The sequence below is a fragment of the Lolium rigidum genome, chromosome 3, assembly GCF_022539505.1.
Source record: "Lolium rigidum isolate FL_2022 chromosome 3, APGP_CSIRO_Lrig_0.1, whole genome shotgun sequence".
NCBI classification, from domain to species: domain Eukaryota; kingdom Viridiplantae; phylum Streptophyta; class Magnoliopsida; order Poales; family Poaceae; genus Lolium; species Lolium rigidum.
The window spans coordinates 31,828,449-31,849,945 of NC_061510.1; the positions used below are offsets into that span (position 1 = coordinate 31,828,449).

The 21,497-nt window shown below is 45.0% G+C and overlaps 2 protein-coding genes across 2 annotated transcripts; one reads left to right on the forward strand and one right to left on the reverse strand.

Annotated features, from left to right (window-relative positions):
• The first annotated feature begins 5,501 nt into the window (after window positions 1-5,501).
• Window positions 5,502-6,503, forward strand: LOC124694605 (transcription factor MYB2-like). Its single transcript, XM_047227572.1, has 3 exons — window positions 5,502-5,643; window positions 5,761-5,890; window positions 6,017-6,503. The coding sequence occupies exons 1-3, from the start codon at window positions 5,502-5,504 to the stop codon at window positions 6,501-6,503; spliced, it is 759 nt and encodes a 252-aa protein (XP_047083528.1).
• A 1,077-nt stretch (window positions 6,504-7,580) lies between these two features.
• On the reverse strand, window positions 7,581-11,762 carry LOC124694606 (E3 ubiquitin-protein ligase WAV3-like). The gene is made up of 2 exons (XM_047227573.1): window positions 11,508-11,762; window positions 7,581-9,467 (listed from the first exon to the last, which is right to left on the reverse strand). The coding sequence occupies exons 1-2, from the start codon at window positions 11,760-11,762 to the stop codon at window positions 7,581-7,583; spliced, it is 2,142 nt and encodes a 713-aa protein (XP_047083529.1).
• Between the last annotated feature and the right edge of the window lie 9,735 nt (window positions 11,763-21,497).

Below are 21,497 nucleotides of genomic sequence, written 5' to 3' on the forward strand. Positions count from 1 at the left end.
TATAAGCATTTGATCAGCTTTATCTATACAAAATTCTAGGCTTGTAAAGCTTGCATGATTACCTAGCTAGCTATAGCTATAGCGTACGTTGACGCCGACTCTGACTGGCAAAGCACAATGGAGTTCAGGTTCATTTCAGTTCGTTTCACTGCAGAATTCTTCAGATGGCTCTATCTCGATCGAGTTAGGCCTTCATCTGGCCTATGCGCCATGGCCAGGTGTGCGTACATTTCGGTCAAACGAACTGCAGTGTAGCTAAGCGTCGGTCCAAATTCTTTCTTCACTTCTTCTTCTTCCCTCTGCGTCTGCAACTCTTCATATGTGTCTTTCGGTCGATGGCGACATGCACAATGCGCATCCACGCTCGCATATGTTCCTACGATCTATTACAAAATATTAAAAGGGATTTATTCCGTGTTTTGCTGGACACATATGAGGCCTAACAATTAAATTACATGAAGACTAACAGTACTTAACAATAACAGCTGTATCTTCGTTCCGTCTTCCGATCGATCGTCCGTCAGTCCAAAAGCTATTCGAGGGGAAACGTTTGTTTAATCGAGTCTTTTTTAGGCCATTTGTTCCTGTCTGGACTCCTTTTTCGCTGTATGTTTATCTACCTATCCTGCTGCAGATGGAGGCATGGGGTGGATCTTGCGCATGCGGCGGCAGCACATAGAACATGCAGGATATGTAGATTTGATTCGGAACACACGGGAGGTGGAGGTGGATATTTTTGGGGGCCTAGCTCTACAGGTACTTGGCCTGTATACAAGTAAATAGCTGTTACTGTTTAACTCTTAACATTAAATAGCATGATCATGCATTTCTAGATCCAGTCACTCGAGGAGGCTTGATGAGATATCTCGCTCATGGTACTTGAGTGACCATACCTCTTAGCTTGATGCATCATAAACCTGAAAGGTACCTTTACCACAACCCAGTGCGCCAATATTTAGGTCTAAACACACAGAGTACATATTGTGTAGAGGAATAACTATAAACATTACTGCTATGACTTAAGTTTGATCAGTCCGACCCCATGTTTCTAACATGTGTCCACTTTATTACTTTAACATATTTATGTTAATGACTACAAAATATAATCATCAATGAATACATGTGTTAGTTTTAATATTCACGTGTGTCCTCAAATGAACGCTGACTAGGGCAACTTCAGAATAACCATATAAGTATAGAGGCTTACAAAAAAAAGTCATGTAATTGCCAATCAATAAGTCGCCTGCTATAAGTATTCAAGGAACATTTACTAAATCGTGGATACCAGAAATATAATCATGTATGGTAAGAAGATGTTGAAGCAGGTTGAGAAGATCCTTAGGGTATTTCCACGGTTGAGCAGAGAGGTGATCTTCATTGAGAAGTATTAATCTAAATTTATAGTTCAACATGCGGAAGCACAAGAATACCAATAGGAGTTCAAAAATTCAGACGTCACTCCCAATCACACATGTTTATCAACATTCTCAAGAATAAAGTTTGTAAAATGTAGAAGTTGTAAGTAAACAATAAAGTAAAAAAAACAACAGTTTCTAAGTGTAACTTTCACTGACTGAAAGTGTAGGCATGAGGTGATATCGGGATGTTGCATGGATGAGATCACACATATAATAGTAACATAATGAAAATTGTATGTGCTAACAAGAGAACTTGCACAACATCTTTTTTCCTGTATATCCTCCCATTTTACTGGGGCCACTTAAGGGTACTTAGGATAATAAATGATGCCCTTTTCAAGACATCCGGGTCAAAGCACTATCACTTCAGAACACACATAATCCTCAATTAAAACATGATTTCCTTGTTGTCCCATCCTATTCACCATTTGGGGTTTGCAGGTTTCACATAATAACATGTATCACATAGTGCATGTCAATACCGAATTCATATATATATGGTGGAGAAATAGAAGTTAAGTACCAATATCATGTTACTCAGGTCCTAGTAACAAGCATTACACTCAACACAAATGCAATAACATCCATACGTAAGCATTCTCAAGACAATCATTGATAAATTCATATGCTATTCATTACTACATGATCAATCTGATCCAATTCTCATCCACCTCATATCTTAAGAGAACTACTCACACATGGTGATGGGATATGAAAACATGACGTTTGAGATCGATGAGGTGATGATGGTGATAATGATGACCTCAAATTCCCCCTCTCTTGCGTGGAGAGAAAGATCACCCTGATCCTGAAACCCTAGTTTTTGCTTGTGACGACACTCTGGTTCGCGAAAAGCTCATCCATGCCTTTGGGACATCATGTTTTCTATAAACGTATGAATCTGGCGAAAGGAGAACGTGAGGGGGCACGAGGGTCGAGAGTCCCACCATGGACAAGTCAATGGTAGGGCCCGCGCCATGGTAACTCTCTAGTTCCTCGCTAGCCGAGTGTCCCTCCCTTTTGGCATGATGGACTCCTTTTCCCTAAAAAATTCACCGGTATTTTTCTCGATTTTATTGCGTTTGTTTCCTACGTGACAAAGACTGAAAGAAGATTTTGCTAAAAACAACAACATGGTCGGCAATTTTCTTCCAAGTTTCGTGAGATTCCGGGCAAAACTACAAGCAAAGTGATTGGAAAAAGAGATAGAATTTGGCTGTAACTAGCCTCCGGTTCTGCTAGATCTAGAAGATGCACACTGAACCGCTTCGGCCATAGCACCTGTTGGATATGTAGTTCTCGAGAGATGAGTGTGGGGTGTTCTCCGCATCCACCTAAATGGTGGTGGGTGAGAAAGCATCCACAAATTTTTGGGGGATAGATGGTCGATCGGGAAGCCCAACTCCTAGACTGCGCTTGGCCTCATTCTACTGGTCTCAAGGCGCATTAAGAAACGTCAGAATGTCAAGGATGCCTTCGGTAATAGAAGGTAGATCAGTGATATACATGTGGTCTCACCAACCTGTCACTCTGGTAGTACATCCAGGTAGAGAGGATGTTCTGTGGGATTTATCTCCCGGCTTTGTTGGATCGTTTTTTATGGCAGTGGATGTCGGATGAGACCTTCTCATTCAACTCATATCACAAGGCCATATTCCATGAATCGATTGCTTGTGCCTTGTGGAAGATCAACTTGAAGCACTTGTAGGGTCAAATTCTTCCTTTGGTTGGGCTGCTAGCAAAGATGCTAGACCGTTGAAATACTAGCTCGTCGTAATCTATAACACTCTCTTTGTGTGCTATAGATCAACCGAACGATACTACGGAGCATATACTATGTAGCTACCCCTTCTCAAGGATTACGTGGCCCGGGGTGCTCTACTGGGTTATGTGTGTTTTGCATGCATCCCAGCTATATTGGGTACAAGTTTGCGGACTGGTGGTAGTCGTCAGCCGTGCGAACCGCCCCTACCGCTCGCAAGCTCGCGTCCCTTTAATAATCATGCCCACTGCTTGGTGGGTCCTGAAACAACACAACACAGTCATCTACGATGGCATGGAATTGACATTGTTGGCTTGCTTGACACGATCAAGGTGGAAGCCAAGTTGTAGGCAACAATCGACACATCAGGTTTATTAATAGTTCTTCTGGTGGCCTAACTTTTAGGGGTGTAACGTTCTGGATAACCTTGGGTGTGTCTTTTTGGGATTGTACTCAACTCTTCTCTCTATCAATTCATCAAAACATAACCTTGTGCCTTCAATTTTCCCAGAAAAAAATGATGTTAGTAGAGTATCCGATTGTTAACCATGAAGTGTGAGCCCTATATATTGCTAATAGCCACTGTTCAAAAAATCGTCCGATTCAACAATTAATCACCCGATTAATCCCTATTCAGTGGTCACCGATTAGCCGATAAACTCATTTATCGCCCGATTAACTCATTTATCTCCCGATTAATCGGCCGATTTGCCTATTAATCGCTAATCGTCAGCCGACCGAGTTGTCCCCGATAAGCGATTTCCTCAACATTGCTAATAGCATAGATAGGTTTATGAAAGACCTTTATATTAATTTGTTTGCAAGTGTAACTTGTCTTTAATCTTAAAATCAAACCCTATGCGTTGAGAGAGTTTCTACCATTGAACTTACCTATACCCTATCAATCAGTCCACTAATTTAGCAGCTTTTCCCTGAATTAAGCTATATATGGATCACGTGGTTACGACACGCTTGGTCAACATTGACTTCATTTACTAAATATAGCTATGCATTGACCCAAAGTCCCGAAATGGTTATTCATTTTTGCTATCAACACTGAGCCCATGACTTCTGTTTAATCTCAAACTCAAACCCCACGAATTAGGCAAGTTGCTATCATCAAACTTACCTATCTTATGTCAATTAGTCCACTAATTTGGCAGCTTTGCTCTGAATTGAGCTATATATGGAGTACGCGGTTACGACTTTGGTCAGCATTGACCTCCTTTACTCAATATGGCTAACCATTGACCTAAAGTCCCTAAATGGTTATTCACTTTTCTGTCAACATTGAAACCCCATGACTTTAACCGCTTCTCTCGCAGGAGAAAAAGATTGTCCACTCCACTTGCAAGCTGACAATTCCAATGCTTAGCTAGATATATGTTACCTTTTGCTTTTACTTTTTCAGTCTTAATAACAGCATATTTGCAAACTAGGTTAGTAGCTCACTCATAGTCTAATTAGGTAAGCATGCAACTCAACATTTGGTAACCCAAGTCTCCTGAGAGTTCGCTGACCTGCAAACAACACGTATTCTCAGAAGACTTGTCTTTTCTTTTTTCTTCAAATTCTTTTTGAGAAGTTCTTCAGAGAAGTTGATGAAGCGAGGTAGCATCAGATCAAGTTTATCAAACCATAGTTAGACCAGCCCTACACCCTCGGCAGGGTGTTGAGCTCCCTGACCCAAACACGCTAAAACATGCACTATTTTGTGTGGGACCCACAGGTCAGCAGCTCATGCGAAAAAGAATTACTGGTCAAATACTAGGAAACTATGCTGTACTCATTAATCACCAGTGTCTCCATTTCTAAATACGGTGGTCGACGCCTATTCTACTCGCACCACGTACACGCGTAAAAGTATGAGATCGATAACCATCATATGTGCGATGATTGATTCGAGATTAAGGATACAATAAACTAAGTAAAAGGGGGTAACTAAAGATGCTTGAAAGATTGAACCAGCTCTCGAGCATTGCATCACCACCACAACATTCTAGTAGAAGAGGAGCGATCTTTTTGTCAGAACCAGGACAACGATATAGTATGGCGATTAGCCTAGCCAAGTGGGAGTGGAATTTTTGGTCGCTGTAGGCAACAATGACACTAGCTACGTGGATCGCTTTAGGAGCTCGTTGGTATAAATGGCGGAGCAGGGCACGGAGATTCTAGCTGTCATACAAGCCGGGAACCACATAGACAGACAACCCCTACTATTAGCCACAGCGATCAAAATATTTCTATTGCAACTAGCTGATTTTTTAGCGAGAGCACAGTATAGTAAGTTGAGTAAAGATAGATTAAATAAGTCTGGCTGCATGGACGCCATGAGCAGCAGCCTGGAGGTGCTGCAGGGGGGCTGGAGGAAGGGGCCATGGACGGCGCTGGAGGACAGGCTGCTCACCGAGTACGTGCAGCAGCAGGGCGAAGGCAGCTGGAACTCCGTGGCCAAGATCACAGGTACGCAATTCAATCATTTTCTTGCATAGTTTTGGGGTTTGCAGTACTGTGATTTTTGAGAACTCCTCGACATGGTTGCTGCTGGATGCTCATGGCTGTAATCATATGTGTGTGCAGGGCTTCGTCGGAGCGGGAAGAGCTGCCGGCTGCGGTGGGTGAACTACCTCCGGCCGGACCTGAAGCGGGGGAAGATCACCCCCGACGAGGAGACCGTCATCCTCCAGCTCCACGCCATGCTCGGCAACAGGTACAGTCATCGTGCAAGCGCTGTAGTAGATGCCCAGCCGCACTGTACACTTGTGCAGTGCAGTGCCGAGTGGGCGGACGGCTGGCCGGTGCCTAATTTAACTGAAGCGTGTGACATGGCGTGCAGGTGGTCGGCGATCGCGCGGTGCCTGCCGGGGAGGACGGACAACGAGATCAAGAACTACTGGCGGACGCACTTCAAGAAGGCGCGGCCGTCCCGGCGCGCCAGGGCGCAGCTGCTCCACCAGTACCAGCTCGAGCAGCAGCAGCAGCACCGCCAGTACCTCCACACCATCCAACTGCTCCAGCAGCAGCGACAGCAGCTCATGGAGCGGCATGAAGACCAGCAGCTGCCGATGATGATGATGCAGCAGCAGCGTAGACCGCAGGACTCGCAGGAGGAGGAGGCTGCGATGGAGGCGCAGCTGATGAACGTGATGATGAGCAACGCTGACGTCCAGAGCAACGACTGCTACTCCCCCTGTCCGCCGGTCATGTCAACGGTGCTAGACCTCCCGGTCGACGATGATGACGGCGCTCTGTGGGACAGCCTCTGGCGGCTCGTCGACGGGGAAGACGGCTGCAGCGGAGGCGACGACTCAGGCGAGTACTAGCGCCTATCTACTACGGCAATGTGTGTATCCCAGTGTAAAGACAGTGGAAGCAGCCTAGCTAGCCAAGGTTGCATGTTTCAGTTACCACAAGGACATCGATCATCGGCGCATGCTTAGCCTGATCACGTAGGGCCATGCTATCGAGTTCATGTCTAGAGTTTACTACCTTTTACCCATGACCATATGAGCCATGCATATGATCAGGTGGCGCTGTATGAACCTATGTAGCTTGTCACCCCAAGTATGTAAATTGCAACTGCGTGCCATGTACAATTAATTTTGGTTTCGACATTCTCACCATATCACTTCTCAATCAACCGCATTTTTCTTCACTTCATGGTTTTTTTTCCCGAGGGAATACAGCTAGCAGTGCAGATCCGAAGCTAGCTACTACTACCTGCCAACATTTCACATATTTGATTCGCTGATATAGAGAACGGATGCAGAGATAACATGCAGTACATCAAACTCAAACCCAGGGGTGAATCTATGTAACAAGATCTATTTGTAGCTAATATACATCTTCAACTCTTCAAGGTTTTGATTTCAGGCTAAGTGCCTTCATCAAGACGTGCGTTCCGTGCAATAGTTGCATGCAAGATGCAACCAAGTACTTGCTAGTTGTGTGTGTATAGTATCTAATCTGCACCAAGCCTAATTCAGAAATCAAATAGACATAAGCACGAAACAGTCCCACAGATTATTATTGCCAGAGGTTACAATCTTTTACCATCTACATCATTTCATTCAAAGATGATATTATTTATGTAAGACACAAGAGCACAAAACACAAATTCAATACCACAACTTTTACCGGTAGTACCAGGTATCAGCCTAATTCAGGCATGGCATTTAATCACACTCCCTTCCAAAGGTTCTTGTACAGCAAACTAGTTGTACTTTTTAAAACCGAGAAACTAGTTGTATTTGCATGTCCCAACAATTTTCTAATCCCATGCTCACTAGAGTATATAAAAATGGAAGTAACAGCAGTAGCAATCAAACTGAAAAAACGGGCAGTCTTTTGAATGTATCCTAACCACTTCAAGTTATTTTCTGCATTCTGATGAGGCAGCCTCACGGCAGCCGCTCTGAAAAGGATTTTGTTGGCCTAATCGGCTGGCTGGAGCTTCGTGAAGGAGCAACAGTTGGAGAGCGGTTCAGCATCGCGACAACGGAGGGCACAAGGGCCTGCGAGCGGTGCAGCATGTCAACCATGGATGGTGTCTGGTAGGTGTGAATCTGGGTGTTGAGCTCCGTCGAGTCACCCCGTGCGGTGGCTCTCTGCCATGAGTGTGAGCTCAGGCCAGCCAGCATGTAAGCCCTGCCTGATTCGTCGTACCTCCGCTGGCTCTCCACCCTCTCCTGCATCTCCCTCAGCTCTGTGATCAGCGCCAAACACTGGCTGTCTGAAGAGTGTGCTGCCTGTGACTCCAGGATCCTCGTCCGGCCTTCGAGGATCGACACGGCCTGGGAGAAAGCGCCTCCCTCAGCCGCAGCCCGTGCAGCGGACATGTCCTCCATGGCTTGAACGCGGTGCCACTCACGCTCAACCTCAGGGCACATTTTGCAGTCAACAAAATATGCAGGACGCTGGACACTGACTTCTTCACCATGTACTTGGATGTTCTCTGCGGTAACTGCGTCTTGGTATGTGCAGCTTGGTTTGATCAGCACAGTCGGCCCTTGTGCAGCTGGGACCTGTAGAGTGATCAGAAATGCCCTCTCTTCATCTGCATAAAGGTCACCAATGTCAACTGACCCATTACGGTCATCTTCAGCTACCTGACTTGTATAGCTGCCTGACTTGATGGACGTAAGTAGGACGCCTTCGTCCACACACTCAATGCCCAACTGCATATCCTTAACCACTACACTGAGGAGGCCACCAATACACTGAGCAAATCCGTTCTGGATTGAACCTTCAGCATCAATAAATGAAAACGTGCCGCTAGATGTCTCCGCGATAGAATGCATTGCAGCAGAGTCATGATCTGCCCCGAAACCAAAGGTGTGGATCTGCACATGATTACCAGTTCCAGGAAGGATTGAAGGAGGAACAAGTACACTGTGATTTTGCTGAACACCATCATAGGATGGGAGTGAATATGTGTCTTGACCATCTGAGAGAAGAATGATGCTGCAAACAGGATTCTTCAGCCGCCGCTGCTCAATTACTTTAGCACCCATTTTTAACCCATCAGCAATGTTTGTGCCACCACCATCAACAAGGGAATTCACAGCTTGCAAGGCTCGCATTTGGCCAGTTATGGTCATTCGACGAAGGGGGAAGAGCCTCCGTGGTGTGGATGAGAAGGCAATGACAGACAAGCGGTCATTGGGTCCAAGTGTTTGAATGACAAAGCTCATAGCACTTTTGAGAAGTGCAAGTTTTGCCCCTTTCATGCTACCGCTTACATCAAGCACAGTTACGAGGTCAAGAGGTGCCCGGGAGTTCACTGAGTCCAAGGACTTTGGAGCCTTGAGACGAATCAAGATAGAAAAGACCTTCTGAGTCACTGATTGTTGTATGGCTTGGAATTCTGAATATGTCTTAATTTCAACCGAACCAGTAACTGCATTGCTTCCATCCATGGTTCCAGGTTGAAGATCTATGTGCTCGTCATCATTGAAAATATGTACCTCGGGAGCACGGAAGACAGGAAATTGCTCCTGCAGATTTCCACTGTATGTGTGGGAAAGCCTACGGACAACGGTCATGTGTCCATCATCATGTGGCCAATTTACTGGGCTTACTCTAGCTCTTCCATGGGTGGCGTCTGCAGGTTGAGTTCCCTGGAAGGGAAGTTCTTTCCACTCGGCACGACATATTGGACAGATATGGTTGCCATGCCTGACGTTTGAAGTGATACAATGAAAATGGAACTTGTGGGAGCATTCAGCAGTAAACAGAGCTTGTCCGTGGCTTGTCCTCATACCACCAAGGCAGATAGCACATACCCTCTGAAATCAAGAAGGCCGGCGCAAAAAGAGTTAGCACGCTAGATTAAGAGCTTCGGACCAGTAAAAACATAGCTTCTACCGAAATTGGTTATAAATGTGCCTGGATAACTTAATTGAAATGTAAACACAAAACAAGTTACAACCACACAAATAGTGTTGCAGATTTTTCATACAACCTAGCTGAGTATTAGGAAGAGTGCATAAGGTTCTGAACCACCAGTCAAATGGAAGGGATTTATCAAGCCAAAAGGAGGGAAGGACTGAAAACTTGGCAATCAACTTATCATGGAGGTCTAAGAACCAAAATTTGCATAGCTTGATACTGGCATAGGGATGAGTACCCGTCTAATTTACTGAGCTAATAGGTCTAGTACGATCGATTAGCTATCATGCTTGATCAACTGAGAATTTGGATATTAGCACATCTAGACACCATTGCGAAATATGAACTGGATTGTCTAGTATGCAGTCAGCGTATGTAAGCATTCAAAGTGTGAGCAGTAAGCACAAACAAAATTAGAAGAAATTAAAGTATTAAGAAAGATTATTTCTCTATATAAAGTGTGTTGGCATCAGAAAATATTCTTTACAAGTCAAAGTAATCGAGAAAGGTGTATAAAGTACTCTGACTGTTTGATCCAACTGCAGCGAGCCGAGGACCAAGTCCAATTAGATGGACTTACCAACCAATCAAATCACATGGAAAGAAAAAAGGCAGGAAAAGTATGCATATGAAAAGGCTAGCCCATGATATAGTTAATACTGAACAAACTGTACGAGGCAACACAAGTTAAGCATGCAGCAGCACAATACTGCAGATGTTCTTAGGTGGTCAAACAGGAAAATTGTAGCATAATTTAAAAAATGCAACCCATCAGCTGCGGCTGTCTAACCTGCAAACTCAGATCCAGTAAGCCATGACATGGATTCTATGTATCTGGAACATCCCAGTAGAAACTTTGACGACTTACTTGTACTACTAGTTAAATTTTAGACTTGTACGTTGGGAAGACTTTTCAATTTGGTGATTTCCCTGGAAGAGGAACTCCAACATCCTACTTTCCTGAAACTTATCTCCTAGGTGGCACTGTTAGAGTACGTCATGGGCCTTGCCCACGGCCGGTGGCAAGAGGGAAGGGATTTCCTTCTTAATTCTTGCTTGATTAGATTGATACATCTCCTCTCCTTATATAGAGAGGTTTACTTGACTCCCAAGCAAGGCTTACTTGACCCCTAAGCAAACCATAAGACTAACGGGCCTAGGCCCATGACGTACTCTAACAGGCACCTAATTAGTAAAATAAAATGAGAACCCGGAGCCGGAAGGGGAAGGAATTAAAAACGTCAGGAAACGGTTAGTGACCACGCAGAGTTTTTTATCTGCTGAAAATTGCACATAGTTCTTTTCAAACAAGAAAGAAAATTGAAAATAATTGACAGGCGAAAAATCCAAGGAATTGGTGTAAGTTCTGTATCTAGGTCAGCTCCTTCTTTCCAGAAGGATGAATTGTAAGAAATGATTCATTATGGAACAAGAAAATTCCAACAACTTGTGATCTTTTACCTTTTCTATGTCCAAGATCATTGTGCAACAAGAAAAAACCCTCCTCACAAAAAAACAAGTAATACCACAAAGTTCAGCAAACAACAATATCATCACGGAACTGTTGCATGAAGAGATCATCAGTGCAGAAATGGCAAATTCATCCCTATGACAGAGTTATTCTTGAGGCAGAATAATTCAGCGGCGTTAAAATCAACAAAACCGGATGAAAGCTGATGTGCATGTGGAGTATCACGTTGATCAAACTTGCACAAAGAACAAAATCATCTCCGAATGTAGATGGCTCTGGATGTTCGGCGCTTACCCCTACAGTCCTACGGTGATCTTACGCAAACCGCCAACCCAAAAAAGGAAAACATCTTGTTTTATTCGAGAGTCGAACCACCCCGCACAATTCCACATCGAATCGGCCGTTTCGACACGGCAAACGCGATTAGAAGGGAACAAAAAATAGAAGATTAGGTGAAAAAACGCACCTTGGAGTTGGAGCTCCGGCTCCCGGAGCTGGACAGCCGGCGCAGGGAAAGGGACGGCGACCACGCCTTCTCCTCCGTCACGGAATCCCGCGCCGCCACCGTATCCGACGCCGCCGCCGGTGGTGACAATAGACACGGCTCCCATCGGGCTGGCGGCGAGTAGGAGTCCTCCTCGAGATCGTTCTGGCGCGTGGGCACGCGGATGCAGAGCTTGGTGGCGAGAGCCCGCTTGGCCCGACCCCACGCCGCCGCCATTGCTCCTCGGTGTCGTCTCCGGAGTCGGGCGGGCGGCTAGTGGTCTGGCGCGGAAGGGATCGCTGGGCGGAGGGATCGGATCAGAAGAAGGGCAGCGGCGTCCGGAGTTGGTTGGGTTTTCTCGTCGCGGGGCAGAATTTCGCGGCGGTCGCAGCTGACTCGGTTTGGCCTTCGTGTCATTCGAGCGGCGAGTCGGAAATTTATTTGTGTTTGACTGCCCGTTTTGCCCTCGCGAGAATGTGGAGACGCGCTGGGATCCTGGGTCTCCTTGGGGTTTTCACACCTGTTGTGGCATGAGGGGTTCGTGTTTCGTACGAGAATATCTGTCTGCGCTTCATATTCAGAATATACTGTACATTCAGAATTGATCTGTGTGACTGGAGAGCTGAATTCGTTGTATATATCATTCTTTTTTTACGCTAGGAATGTGCGTTTTGGGTGGAAGGGAGACCAGTTTTGGTCAGCATTCCCCTCCTTCTCCCCCGCTCCGCTTCGCCGACGCCAACAGCGGCTGGACTTTTCCTGCGCGCATGGAGCGGCGCACGACGGTGCAATTTGGGAGACTCGGAATTGGATGTGACCGAGGTTCGACAACAACGACATGGAGTGCTGACGCTTCGGCGGCGGCAAAGCGGTCTAGGGATGGCGGGGCGACGCATGCTCGCCCAAGATCTAGGCCCTATGGGCCCCATCAAGAGGCGGTCGACCGACCTGCCTCCTTGCCCGTGGAGCAACATGGAGACGGTGGCTCTAGCGAGGTTTAGGATGGAGGCGGTGGCTCTAGCGAGGTTTAGGATGGAGATGGCGGCGCTGGCGGTCGGCATATTGCAGCACAACGGTGGGCTTTATTGCCCTCCCTCGGGGCCCAGTCGAACCCTCCTAGGACTGGTGTGCCTCCACAAGGGGTTTTACGTGCTCGTTAGGCCTGGCTGGACCCTTTGGGAATGGTATGCCTGCTGTCACGATCGGCTACCACCAAATTAAAGCTTATTCCCTCTAGCGCGACCGTTGTGTTGCTGGCCCCGATTCAAGCTATGACTTTTCCCCCCTTGTCTTGCAGACCTTGTAACAGTTGCATCGGGGACACGACGATGGTGGCTTTGACCATGGTGACGCGTGCTACTGGGCGGCGACTGGGGTGGTGGTGAGGCTTCGACCTCGTAGGGCTCTGCGAGCAACGGACCGTCCGAAGGTTGCGGGTGGGATTTTTCCAGGAAAAATCCTTGTTGTGGTGCCGCGTTCAGTGACACCATTCCTTCCCGAAGGTCTTCATGGCTACCCTGGCCTTGTTCTATTTCATTCGATGTGCTGGGGAAACCCTAGGATCAATGCGCTCGTCCGGGCAGCAGCGTCTCCCTTCTTGAAGGTGATGCTTCCCGCAAACAGGAGCTGGCGTAGGTGCACGCGACGGCGAAACCAAAAACAATCTGCAGGTAAGGATCGCGCGCGGGGGGTGGCATCCAGGCGTACTGATGTGTGACCGATCGAGGCTTTGTTAAATCGGATCGGATAAAAGAGATGCTATCCCAGTGACTGTCACGAGTGCGTACTTGATGATGATTACATGTTGTCATGCATTCATGCATGTTCGTGATCGATCAGTATTTTGTGGCGCGTTTGGTTGACTGGGCCGAAATTCTGCATGACTGCGTCAGCGAGATGGAAGCCATTGCACGTCGCAAATGGGTCATGGGTCATTTTTGGCGGGTCGTTTGGTAGCCTGTGCGGCCTTTTGCGCGGCGGAGAAGGAACCCAGACCCCATTGTTTGGTTGCCCGTTTCCAGCTCATTCTTCCCTGCTCGTGCAGCCGAGAGCCTGTTTGGTTGCAGATAGCCCGGTCTTGTGGTAACCCTTACACTTAGAGTGGTGAGGTTACCCAGTACTGAATAACAACACACGTGACATTCAGTTCATCAGAAAAGATGCTAGTAATACACAACAACTAGTACTTAGTGGGTGATGCATCACGAACGAAGCAACTACTTTGTGATGCATCACAGGTTCGTCACGAGGGGTTAGTATATATCACCTTGAAGAAGTTTATCATTACAAACCGGGGATCAGGTTGTAGGCTTGTAGCAAGCCCTAGCTAATGGAGGGATACAAGATCACCTCCCAAAATCAGCGGATCATGAGAAGGAAGCAGAAGCACTAGGCAGAAAACTGGTTGCGGAGCCAGGTCCTAAGCCAGGTTATCCTCTCCGGTGGTTGCAGCTTACGGTAGACGGCATACTCGGCTTCATTGTCTGCAATGAATTAGCCCTGACCAGCAAGTTAGGCTGGAACAGCTGCGCCTTGCAGGCGAACCGGGGAGTGATACGTCTCCAACGTATCTATAATTTCTGATGTTCCATGCTAGTTTTATGACAATACCTACATGTTTTCCTCACACTTTATAATGATTTTATAAATTTTCCCGCACTAACCTATTAACAAGGTGCCGAAGTGAGAGTTCCTGTTTTCTGCTGTTTTTGGTTCCAGAAAGACTGTTCGGGCAATGTTCTCGGAATTCGACGAAACAAAAGCCAAACATCTTATTTCACCGAGACGGACCAGAACACCGAAGGGAAGCCGGAGAGGAGGCCCAGGGCCCCCACACCACACTGGGGCGCGGCCTAGGAGGGGGCGCGCCGCCCTATGGGGTGGGCCCCCCAGGCACCCCCTTGCGCCGCCTCCTCGCCTATAAAATCCTTCGCGACGTAAAAACCCTACAACAATTGACAAAACTCCAGAAAGACTCCAGGGACGCCGCCGCCATCGCGAAACTCCGTTTCGGGGGACAGAAGTCTCTGTTCCGGCACGCCGCCAGGACGGGGAATTGCCCCCGGAGCCATCTCCATCGACACCACCGCCATCTTCATCGCCGTTGCTGTCTCCCATGATGAGGAGGGAGTAGCTCTCCCCCGAGGCTGAGGGCTCTACCGGTAGCTATGTGGTTAATCTCTCTCTCTCATGTACCTCAATACAATGATCTCATGAGCTGCCTTACATGATTGAGATCCATATGATGAGCTTTGTATCACTATTAATCTATGTGCTACTCTAGTGATGTTATTAAAGTAGTCTATTCCTCCTCCATTATGTAAAGGTGACGGTGTGTGCATCATGTAGTACTTGGCGTAGGTTATGATTGTAATCTCTTGTAGATTATGGAGTTAACTATTACTATGATAGTATTGATGTGATCTATTCCTCCTTTCATAGCTATTGGTGACGGTGTGTATGCTATGTTAGTACTCGGTCTAAATTGCAACGGTCTATTATGCACTCTAGAGGTTACTTAAATATGAACTCCGGATGTTGTGGAGCTTGTTTACTCCGGCTTGAGGGAGCTCTTGTAGCCCTACACAATGAATGGTGTTTGTTATCCAACAAGAGAGTGTTTGAAAGTAGCACAAGTGAGGGGAAGTTATTTATTTATTATGTGATCAATGTTGAGAGTGTCCACTAGTGAAAGTAGGATCCCTAGACCTTGTTTCTAAGCATTGAAACACCGTTTCCAACAAGTTCTGCTACATATTTGCTTGCTGCCATTTTTATTTCAGATTGCAATTACTACTTACAATCATCCATATTACTTGTATTTCACTATCTCTTCGCCGAACTAGTGCACCTATACATCTGACAAGAGTATTAGGTGTGTTGGGGACACAAGAGACTTCTTATATCTTAATTGCAGGGTTGCTTGAGAGGAATATCTTTGACCTCTACCTCCCTGAGTTCGATAAACCTTGGGTGATTCACTTAAGGGAAACTTGCTCGTTGTTCTACAAACCTCTGCTCTTGGAGGCCCAACACCGTCTACAAGAATAGAAGCACACGTAGACATCAAGCTATTTTTACGGCGCCGTTGCCGGGAAGTTAAGGTAAAAGGTATTCACATCCTCCGACTACTAAGCTATTTCCTAGCATTGTTGCCGGTGTGTGAGTACTCGAAGCTATCTCCTTTAGATTCTGCAATTTTATCTTTTTGTCTCTTGTTTTTGTTTTCACTAGTTAGGCATAATGGAAAACAACAACAAAATTAGGGAGTTTTTTAATCTTTTTCCTGAGTTAGAATTGTTTGATGCGAAAATTAAAAAACCTATGGAACCTTATTTGCATGCTAGTAGCAATGTTATTAGTATGAACGCAATTACTGCTAATGCTATGGAAAAGTCTAAGCTTGGGGAAGCTAGTTTTTATGATCTTTCTAGCTTCCCAGTTTTAGGGGAGAAAATTTGCTCTGATAATACTTTATCTCCCATATGTGATAACTCTAATGATGCTTGTTATATTTTAAATCCACCTACTGAAAATATTCCTTTCAAGATACCTATGAAAATTATTGAACGTGTTATGGATAACCGCTATGAAGGGGATGGAACTGTCCGTCCTGGAGATCATTTACTGTTTTTACATGAATTATGCGGGTTATTCAAGTGTGCAGGTGATGCGCGTAGATGTACACGTCCGTTGGGAACCCCAAGAGGAAGGTATGATGCGCACAGTGGCAAGTTTTCCCTCAGTATGAAACCAAGGTTTAATCGAACCAGTAGGAGCCAAGAAGCACGTTGAAGGTTGATGGTCGCGAAATGTGATGCGGCGCAACACCGAGGATTCCGGCGCCAACGCGGAACCTGCACAACACAACCCAAGTACTTTGCCCCAACGAAACGAGTGAGGTTGTCAATCTCACCGGCTTGCCGTAACAAAGGATTAAACGTATCGAGTGGAAGATGTTTGCAAAGAAAACGAGTAAACACAATTGCAGTAGATTGTATGCTATGTAAAGAATAGGACCGGGGTCCACAGTTCACTAGAGGTGTCTCTCCCATAAGATAAAAGCATGTTGGGTGAACAAATTACGATCGGGCAATTGACAAATAGAGAAAGGCATAACAATGCATATACATGATATGATAAATATAGTGAGATTTAATTGGGCATTACGACAAAGTACATAGACCGCCATCCAAGCTGCATCTATGCCTAAAAAGTCCACCTTCGGGTTATCATCCGAACCCCCTCCGGTATTAAGTTGCAAAGCAACGAGACAATTGCATTAAGTATGGTGCGTAATGTAATCAACAACTACATCCTTAGACATAGCATCAATGTTTTATCCCTAGTGGCAACAGCACATCCACAACCTTAGAACTTTCCGTCATCGTCCCGGATTCAATGGAGGCATGAACCCACTATCGAGCATAAATACCCCCTCTTGGACTTAAGAGTAAAAACTTGGCCAGAGCCTCTACTAATAACGGAGAGCATGCAAGATCATAAACAACACATGAACAATAGATTGATAATCACCATAATCATAGTACTCACTATCCATCGGATCCCGACAAACACAACATATAGTATTACAGATAGATGATCTTGATCATGTTAGGCAGCTCACAAGATCCAACAATGAAGCACAACAAGGAGAAGACGACCATCTAGCTACTGCTATGGACCCATGGTCCAGGGGTGGACTACTCACTCATCACTCCGGAGGCGATCATGGCGATGAAGAGTCCTCCGGGAGATGAATCCCCTCTCCGGCAGGGTGCCGGAGGCGATCTCCAGAATCCCCCGAGATGGGATTCGCGGCGGCGGCGTCTCTGTAAGGTTTTCCGTATCGTGGCTCTCGGTACTGGGGGTTTCGCGACGAAGACTTTAAGTAGGCGAAAGGTCAACGCGGGGGGCCACACGAGGGGCCCAGGAGGTAGGTCGGCGCGGCCAGGGCTTGGGCCGCGCCGGCCACCCTTCGGCCGCCTCGTGGCCCCACTTCGTTATCTCTTCGGTCTTCCGGAAGCTTCGTGCAAAAATAGGACCCCGGGCGAAAGTTTCGTCCAATTCCGAGAATATTTCTTTACTAGGATTTCGAAACCAAAAATAGCGAAACAAGACATCGGCTCTTCGGCATCTTGTTAATAGGTTAGTTCCGGAAAATGCATAAATATGACATATAATGTGCATAAAACATGTAGGTATCATCAATAAAGTAGCATGGAACATAAGAAATTATCGATACGTTGGAGACGTATCAGCGAGTATTTCTATGGATGAAGTTAGGAAGAAATTATTCTCTATGTCGTTGTCTGGCAAAACGGCGCATTGGTATAAACTTCTGAAGGATGGGCATTCTCTTGATTGGAAGGATATTGTGCCTCTATTTTATTCTAAATTCTATCCTCCAAGTGAAATTCACAAAGACCGAAACCGTATATATAATTTCTGGCCTCATGATGGAGAGAGTATTGCTCAAGCATGGGAGAGATTGAAGTCTTTAATGCTCAAATGCCCCATTCATGAGCTTCATGGTAATGTTATCATTGATAATTTCTATGCAAGACTTTCTTTTCAAGATAAAACCTTGCTGGATACTGCTTGTTCTGGATCATTCACACGCAACAAAGAAGAGTTTAAATGGGACCTTCTTGATCGGATTCAGGAGAATACTGAAGGATGGGAGAATGACAAAGGTAGAGAGTCAGGTATAAATTATGATTATGAATGCATTGAAACTTTTATGGATACTGATAAATTTCGAAATATGAGTGCTACTTATGGTCTTGACAATCAAGTTATTGCAAATTTTTATAAAGCTTTTGCCTCTCATTTTGAATTGCCTAGGAAGAATTTTGATAAGTATCATGAACCTTTTAAAGACACTTGCATGAAGGATGAAACTGTTATTAATGATTGCAATGAACATGTTCAAACTTCTGAAAATGCTATTTCATATAAGCATGTTAATTTTTGTGGAGTTCATAGACCTTGTGAAAAGAATAAAACTGAAGAAGAATATTGTATCCATCATAGGAATGAAAAAACTAGAAAGTGGTCTAGGGCTCTAGATGATCTTGGTGAAAAAGTTTGTGCCCTCTATCCTTTTATTTGTGAACTTTGCCATAGAGCAGGTCATTTTAATTTTCAATGCTCCTCCAATGATAATTCGAACCTTATGAGTGCTGCAAATTTGTATTGTGATGATGAAATCACTCCTAATCAGCATGATGAACTTACTTTATTTTTGGGGTGTGAAGAGTTATTGAGAAAAACTTCTTTGGTGGATATGAGTGCTCTTGATATTAATAGTGTCCTGCATGGGTGTCTTTCTTATTGCATTGGTAATTGCCACACAAATACTTACATACAAAATATTTAAGAATATGACACTTTGCCAAAATATGATAGGACCGCTGTGTGTTTCAAACTTATTAATGAAAAGGAGGAATCCTCCCAAGTTTCTTCTATTGTTTCTGGAAATAAATCAGGTTATGTGGAGAAGCCTCCCTTCAAGCCTCTTCCTCCTAAAGAAGGGAACGAGGAGAAGGAAAAGAAGAAGAAGAAGAAGAAGAAGAAGAAGAAGGGAATGAAGAAGAGGAAGAAGAGGGGGAATAAAAAGAAAGAGGTAACGGCATATCCTCGCGTGTATGAGATAACAATAGGTAACCGTAAGTATGTTGCTCCTAATGATTATTATGATAATGAATCTGAGTACAATGATCTTCCTATGCCCTTTAACCATATTAGTGATCATGATTTGGAAGAGCACACTACCTTTGATATTGGAAATCTCTTTGGTACCGATTATGAAAGTAATGATGTTAGCACTATTCATGTTCCCTCAAACATTTATATTGAAAGCTCTAAGCTTGGGGATGTTGTGCTTGAAGATCCTATATTTGAGACCTTTACTTTTAGTGAAAATGATGATATTATATATTCTGGTTTAGATAATCGTTATAGAGATGGATATGACACATGTTATAATTATCCTTATGAAACTTGTCATAGTTATGATGGGATTGCCAAAAACCATTCCCTTAGTATGTGATGACCCACAAGTATAGGGGATCGCAACAGTCTTCGAGTGAAGTAAAACCCAATTTATTGATTCGACACAAGGGGAGCCAAAGAATATTTGTAAGCCTTAACAGCGGAGTTGTCAATTCAGCTGCACCTTGAAACAGACTTGCTCGCAAGAGTTTATCAGTAGCAACAGTTTTATAGCAGTAGGAGTAGTGAAATAACAGCAGCAGTATAACAAAGACAGCAGTAGTGATTTTAGTAAACAGCAGGATTAAAATACTGTAGGCATAGGGATGGATCAACGGGCGTTGCATGGATGAAAGAATTCATGTAACAATCAAGGTAGGGCATTTGCAGATAATAATAAAACGGTATCCAAGTACTAAACAATCCATAGGCATGTGTTCCGTATATAGTCGTACGTGCTCGCAATGAGAAACTTGCACAACATCTTTTGTCCTACCGGCCGGTGGCAGCCGGGCCTCTAGGGAAACTACTGGAAATTAAGGTACTCCTTTTAATAGAGTACCGGAGCAAAGCATTAACACTCCGTGAACACATGTGATCCTCACATCACCGCCTTCCCCTTCGGTTGTCCCAATTTCTGTCACTTTGGGGCCCCGGGTTCCGGACAGCAATATGTGTATACAACTTGCATGTAAGATCATAAAACAATGAATATCTTCATGAATCAGTAACATGTTCAGATCTGAAATCATGGCACTCGGGCCCTAGTGACAAGCATTAAGCATAACAAGTTGCAACAATATCATAAAAGTACCAGCTACGGATACTAGGCACTATGCCCTAACAATCTTATGACTATTACATGATCAATCTCATCCAATCCCTACCATCCCCTTCAGCCTACAGCGGGGGAATTACTCACACATGGATGGGGGAAGCATGGCTGGTCGATGGAGAGGCGTCGGTGGTGATGGCGGTGATGATCCCCTCCAATTCCCCGTCCCGGCGGAGTGCCAGAACGGAGTTTCTGGTCCCGAGATGGAGTTTCGCGATGGCGGCGGAGTTCTGGACGTCTTCTGGAAATATGGTCGAACCCCCTGGCGTTTTTAGGTCGAAAGGGTTTTGTAGTCCGAAGGAGAGCGTCGGGGGGCCGCCGAGGCGCCCTCACCATAGGGCGGCGCGCCCCCCTCCAGGCCGCGCCGGCCTGTGGTGTGGGGGCCATGGGCCCCCTGGCTTGCCCTTTTGGCCTCTTATCTTCACGGTGAAAATAGGCCCATTGCGATTATTTCCGGGGATTTTCCTGAAAGTTGAGTTTACGTACAAAAACAAGACACCAGTGCAATTCTGCTGAAAACATCGTTAGTCCGTGTTAGTTGTATCCAAAATACACAAATTAGAGGCAAAACAATAGCAAAAGTGTTCGGGAAAGTGGATACGTTTTGGACGTATCAGTATGCAACTTGTTTACCATGTTCAAATTTTTGATAATGATCCTGCTCCAATTACTATTAATGAGAAGAGTTTTTCTTATGCCAAAAATAATGATACTTTTATGCATATGAACCATGATAAGAATGTTTTAAGTGATGGTTATATTGTGGATTTCATCAATGATGCTACTGAAAGTTATTATGAGAGAGGGAAACATGGTTATATGCATCTTAACAATATTAAGTTTCCCTCTTTATGTTGATAATCTTGAAGTTGAACTTGTGCTGCTTTTTTATGCTTGTTGCTATGTGCTTTCAGTACTTGTTCCCTTACAAGATTCCTTTTCATAGGAAGTGGGTTAGGCTTAAATGTGTTTTGAGTTTGCTTCTTGCTGCTCCTTTTGCTCCATTTTCTATTTTTATGAGAGCATCATTAAAATTACTGAGCCCATCTTAATGGCTATAAAGAAAGCACTTCTTGGGAGATAACCCATGTGTTTATTTTGCTACTATTTTGTTGTGTCTTGGAAGTTGTTACTACTGTAGC

Excerpts from the sequence above, each read along its gene's own strand:
- LOC124694605 (XM_047227572.1), top strand. The coding sequence starts at position 5,502 with ATGGACGCCATGAGCAGCAGCCTGGAGGTGCTGCAGGGGGGCTGGAGG. Across the intron at positions 5,644-5,760 it reads CTCCGTGGCCAAGATCACAG|GGCTTCGTCGGAGCGGGAAG; the intron begins GTACGCAATTCA and ends ATGTGTGTGCAG. Across the intron at positions 5,891-6,016 it reads CACGCCATGCTCGGCAACAG|GTGGTCGGCGATCGCGCGGT; the intron begins GTACAGTCATCG and ends CATGGCGTGCAG.
- LOC124694606 (XM_047227573.1), bottom strand. The coding sequence starts at position 11,762 with ATGGCGGCGGCGTGGGGTCGGGCCAAGCGGGCTCTCGCCACCAAGCTC. Across the intron at positions 9,468-11,507 it reads GCCGGAGCTCCAACTCCAAG|AGGGTATGTGCTATCTGCCT; the intron begins GTGCGTTTTTTC and ends TCTTGATTTCAG.